The following is a 6000-nucleotide window of genomic DNA, read 5'->3' on the forward strand; positions in this document are numbered from 1 at the left end:
GCCACTTGTACAATCTGCTACTCATTACTTTATTCCATCCTGTCTCGATGAAAGGCTGAATGAAAGCTTAACTGTGATATCAAGAGACTGGGTGTGCGATTTGCTTGTATTTAAGGCTATTTGGATATTATCTGGCACCTCCCACTCAAAGTCCTTCTGTTTCACTTATTTTCCTGTAGCATTCAGAGCTCAGCAAAAGAGACAGCCATCCAGAATGGGAGAGTTGGGCCTCCAACAGCCCTCAAATTCGCTGGTCCTGCAATGGACTAGCAATATTCTGAGCAAACTTGTCTTGAATAAAGATGAACAAAGCATAATCCAGCCACATTACCAAAAGGAAGGGTTGCGACTTCCTGTACTGAAGAAAGTCACAGCAGCATCAGCTTACCAAAAGGAACTCCTTTATGGAACAAAGATTGTGTCCAGGTCGGAACAAAGATTGTGTCCAGGTCAGAACAAGCACTGGTCTGATAGATGGCAGAGGATGCAGTTCCCTACATTATTTACACATAGATATTTGGCTGCATTCTGGATATGTGGATCCTGACCAAAACGACTGGTCTAAGCAGAGCAAGTCTTGCAAAAGCACAACAGAACCAGCATCAGCACAAACAATCCATTGTTGGAATGCCTTATGTTAATTGCCGATGAGAAGCCCATGATGCTGAGTGCTTAGCACCACAGGTAAGCAGTATTCATTTGGGGAAAACAGCCTTATGTTATGCTTGTATTCATTAAAATACAATGTAAGAGATGGAACAGTATCATGAAGTGGAATGTATATAGAGATGACAGCTCGAGAACAGATGAGAGTCCTCAAAAAGGGAATGTGTGTCCTCTGGAGAAGTGTGTGATACATTATCACCTCAGAGTTTAGCAGGTTTCTACACTGACTTTTACTAGACCAGGAAATTTAATTGGCACTTTTAATGCTTAAAATGTTCTGCTAAGTAGGGGACGTTGCTAGCTTGACACTGAACAATCTGAATTGGGTTTCTATCAATCCAATTGAATTTGGTTCAAGATGATGGAGGAGAATAAAGGGAGAAGCAGGTTACGCAGAATTTGAAATCAGTACTGAGCACAGAACAAAAGCTGCAATCATCCTTTCTCCAGACCCAAAATCCGAATTTATAGACATAGGTCTAGGAGTCCGAGGCCTCACAGTATGCTCAATGGCAATCTGTAGCCATGGAGTCAGAAACAGATCAGAGCTGTAAGGCACGGAAGAGGAGTGCAAGCCTGGGAATGAATACAGGTGATAGGAAGAGGTTTAGAAACGGCTTGAGAGGATTCAGGGCTTCATATGTCAACAGATGGCACTACATTTATAAAACCAGAAAATGTGCTGAAATAAATAGTACTGTCACTCTCTTAACACCGTATACTTAAAAACCTATCAAACACTTCAGCGGAAACTTTAACGCTATGAACTGAACACATTTATATTTTGGTAAAAAGAGATATGCTGTCAAGTGAAGAACACACAAACAATGCTAACTTGTGCTGGTTGTTGCACAGTAAAGTTGCAGTCGTAGCCACTGTCTATAAGCCTGTTTCTGTACACCGTGTAGCCACTTATTTGAGCAAGACAAATGTAGCCCTGCATTTACTGCAAAACTATTGGTTATTTAGAGTCAAGTAAAGGTTGAGCCTGAGGATAAAGGTTGAGTATGGATCACATTCAGTGCAAGAAGATAAATAATTCAATAAACATGTCAATTAAAGCTATTGCTAAGGGCCTACTCTTAATTTAAATGCATTTACTTTTCCTTCCTTTTGAAGCATTAAGGGGGTAAAAGTCAGACAAACAGTACACCGAAAAGTGACTGCAAGAAACCAGCCATCATCAAGCAGACTACGTGACAACTGTCTCGGAGCGTGGTCTGAAAACAAGTCTCCCTTCTGAAGCGCCACATTAGCTTAAATTATGCCATGTTATATTTGGGTACTATTAAATATTACAGCACAGAAATATATTTAAAACAGACACCCAATGGAGCTACAAAGACTCTTTTGTAAACTTTCTGGAAAAACAGTTTATTCACCATCAGCCCCAAACCCAATAAGCTTCTGTTTAGAGGATGAGCCCCCTCATCTGACATTCAATAAGTTTTTTTTTTAGTATTTTTTAAATACGTTGCCCATTACATACCAAAATTACTTACCAAGAAGAACAAGTTGTGACTTCACAATGGGATCTCCGCCCAAGCAATTTATTCTGCTATTTTGGGATCCGGGAAACATAATTACTCCAGCACAGTGTATATTTAATTAGGAACACCACATTCCTCTTCCATAGATGCATATATATTGTAATAATAATTACAGCACATGTAAAATTTCATGTAACAACGGTTATTAGAATTGGGTGACCATTTAAGCATAATTTAGTATTATGACGTAAAAGTTGCAAGGTGAAAACGCCAAACGAAAAGATTCATAGAATGTTAACACCACCTTTGCAAATTCTCCCAGAGGTCATAATTCCCAGTTAATTCCATTACGCTGAGGTAAACACTGCACATGTGAAAAACTTAAAAATAATTTCACGCCGTTCCTTACAATAATGGATGGAACAGGTATGCTTTCTCGTTTATTACACAGTAAGCAAGGCTTTAAGTAGGCCAGGTCCCTACAGGTCACCGAACCAGTAGAAGTTAGAAACTGACATGGAAAGGGGCCCTAAATTCATGTCCTTCATTTATTGGCAAAGACACAGATCTATTCCTGAACAATGAATGTAAAACACGTTAAGATAATCCATGTCAACGATTTGGGTCCTGTTTATATTTCAAGTTTTACTTAACTTGCCAAATCCATAGGAATGGTAGTGATTGCCATGATGTTCTGTTTCTGTATATTTCTTCGTTGCATCATATTACTCTTGTATAGTGCATACTTTGAACTGAGCTGCAGCCAGGTGTTTATAAAGGGACACGATTGAGAGCTCAGTGAGTCAGAAAGGTGTTCAGAATACATAGTCAACCAAGCCTTTGTGTCTCTGCTGAGCGTACAGAGCAATGGTCATATCTTATTGTTGCAATTGTGATTCTGTGCAAATGTGTGTGAATGAGCTGCACAGCAGCTGTGAAAATACTGACAAAGTGAAAGTAAAAGCAAATGCAGTATTTGCATGCAAGTGGGTGCATTGTATGCCGATGGCTAAGTGAAGGAGATGAGAGGAGTGCATTCAAAAGAGCATGAAAAGAGCAAGCTGGACAAGAAAGAGAAGGCGTATAAGATATACAGATGGCCAATATGTGGAGAGAAAAAGTGTGTTTATGTCCAACATGGAGTGAGCCCAACAGGGGCGACAGAGGCAGTGTCAAGACCTCCACCCCTTCCACAGGCCACTAAAGGAGAAGCAGAACGCATTCTGGTTAAATCGTTTCACAGCTCACCAGTGGGAAGGAAAGCTCGAGTAGTAGGGTATACCACCTGAGCAGTTTTCTACTGGCACCATCGGTATTTTTAATTCCCGGCCGGTTCAAGCAAAATCAAGTATTGCTGGTATTTTTAGCCTTGATCGCTACATACGTCAAACAGCAAGTACATTTAAGTGTGTAAAGCATGACTAATAATCGATATAAAGACAAAAGTTATGTTAAAAATTACTATACACAATTTTGTTTACAGTCCTGTTTAGTACCACGCCCAGGTCTCACCACAATCTTGAAATAACAACCAACGGTCGCTATTTTACTCCTACAAAGGTGGCAACCCTATCTGGCACTGGCCTAGAGACAGAGTCAACTATAAGAGGCAGTCGCAAAGTGGTCTGTAGGGCTATATTCTGTAACGACTAGAACAGACATGGCTGTAAACAGCACCCGCAGTCAAATCTCTTCACTATTTTCAGACAGAAGAACCCGAGATCCGCCTACTACTACTACCATGCTACAAAAACTTGAAGCGCACAATGAAATGAGGGATCGCACGGTGTACAAACACAAACTCCATGAAGAACGTACACTGAAAGGGTGCAAACTGGGGTGAAAACGTTTAAAGAGCGAACCGTGGGGATGCAAATAACGCATGTGGCAGAAAAGAGAAATGACAGCTAATTCTGGTGTGCTGCGAGAAACCACACAGTATGAGACACGGGCAGGAGCAGTGCAGGGTGGGAGAGTGCAAACAATTTATTCACCGTACTCACCGTCTCCGCCCCCGAAGGCTGAGGGCCGGCGCTAGGCGCCCCCATCACTCCTCGTAGTAGATTCATCATCCCCCGCCCCCCGGGAGCCGCCAGCGCGAACCTCCACCCGGCTGACGGGTCTGCACCAGCCACTACAGACAGCACGGAAACTGACACCGGGGGCAAAGAGCGCCTGCGCGCGGACGTGGCATGACGTGTCTACCGCTGAGGGCAAAGGGCCACGCAGCCCGTCCCTCGTCGCTACTCAACATAGAAGAAGGACTGAGCCTACCATCTCCAGGAGGTAGAAGAAGGACAACACCGGTACACAGGACTGACAACTTGCATTGTTTTTCTGCTATTTTTATTTATTTTGTGATGTTACATAGTGCGGACATGGTATTAAATCATTAGAGCGCTTTACAACTACAGTTACCAACAATCAAGGCAGGCTTACACAGCCCTGCCAAGTTTGTGAGGTCATGGCCTGATGTGCTGCTTCAGTCTAGACTCTATGTCAGGACCGGAGGCTCCGATAATGCAGCCTAAAGAAAAACATTAAAAACAGAAACACACTATAATATGAGGCTTTGAACCATGCCTCTTGTATAATCCACCAATAGCAGTCCAACACAGTCTACAAAACAGAGAGATGACATAAACTTCCTCTTTATTTGCGCCGCAGTTGAGTTAACTGCCTCACTTTTCATATATTCTTATATTGTGGTGTACTTAGCCGATTAGTTTGTCATAGTGGAGCGCTGTGCTTTTTTGACGTTTCGGTCTGTTTGCGCCAAGACTATAGGTGTGTGTTGCACCTCCCTAACGTGTGTCTTTTTCCGTGTACTGTAATTTATTTATATATTGTAGGCACACTGCTTTTTTGACACTTATGAGTTCCCTCTCCAGCTTTCCTCCTTCTCCCGCCCCGTTCCCTGTCTTCTCAGGTCTGTGGTTAGTCCGGCAAATTTTATGTCAAGACCGGAGGCTCTATTATGCATTCTTTTCTTACTTTATTTTCAATAGCAGCAGTCAAGAACTACAGCTCCCAAAAGGACTAGCAACAGGCTAGCCAATGGGAGCAAACAGAATCAAAAGTTAGACCAATAAGGGAACCCCTCCAAACTATAGAGACTACCCTTGACTGCATGCAGTCCTCTTTTCTTGCTGCTGGCAGTCAAGATTAGTACTCTTTCATGGTTTTTCCCTTAATTACTGTTGAAATTCTACTGTTTAACTGTGTACATTATCACTTATTACTTTGGTACTTCATTTATATCCGTTTTCTCTGTTTTCACTTTTATTTTATTTCTGGCCCCCACCTCCCCCTCCCATTTACCGTCTTCTCGTGCTGCGCGGGTTTCAACCGCCGCACATTCCATTGAGCTGCCTTTCTTCGGTCCCTGTCAGCGCGCTGTTTGCCTCGCGCGCCTGACTTCGGGGATGGTTTCTTTGTGCTTCGTTCTCCTCAGAAGTTGTTCGCCCCGAGTAAACGGCTTCTTTTAACTACCACCATAGTTCTGGGGGCACCGGCTTCGCTGGTCGCGCTGCTCTTTCTGACTAGCAGCGAAGTATTGGGGGCGCGGCTTATCTCTCGACCGGCTTCCTGGTGCTGCCCCGCCCTCGGGGAGTGGTTTACTTCTCCGGAGAGCTTGTGGATACAATTAACCCCTGCCTGCCCAGGTCTGCTAATATAGTCCAGTTTCATTTGTTTTTTCTATGTTTTCTTCGTTTTTGGGCTAATTCTTACCAATGGATCCTGACAGTTCCCCTACTATGCCTGATATTAATGAGGATGGGGACGTTTTTAAACAGGATTTAAACATGTTTATTCAAACATCAGTGAAACATGCTTTACAAGC

At 42.9% G+C, this 6000-nt stretch overlaps 1 protein-coding gene across 2 annotated transcripts in view; it reads right to left on the reverse strand.

Annotated features, from left to right (window-relative positions):
* Positions 1 to 4338, reverse strand: part of USO1 (USO1 vesicle transport factor) — a 565160-nt gene extending 560822 nt beyond the window's left edge. The window contains exon 1 of one of the 2 annotated variants that reach the window (XM_069230285.1): positions 4160 to 4338. In XM_069230285.1, coding sequence (XP_069086386.1) covers positions 4160 to 4228 — 69 coding nt within the window. In that variant the 5' untranslated portion in view covers positions 4229 to 4338. The remainder of the gene's footprint in view (positions 1 to 4159) is intronic. The other variant, XM_069230286.1, reaches the window with a different exon arrangement.
* Positions 4339 to 6000: the final 1662 nt, after the last annotated feature.

This window comes from Pleurodeles waltl, chromosome 1_1, assembly GCF_031143425.1.
Source record: "Pleurodeles waltl isolate 20211129_DDA chromosome 1_1, aPleWal1.hap1.20221129, whole genome shotgun sequence".
Classification (NCBI taxonomy): domain Eukaryota; kingdom Metazoa; phylum Chordata; class Amphibia; order Caudata; family Salamandridae; genus Pleurodeles; species Pleurodeles waltl.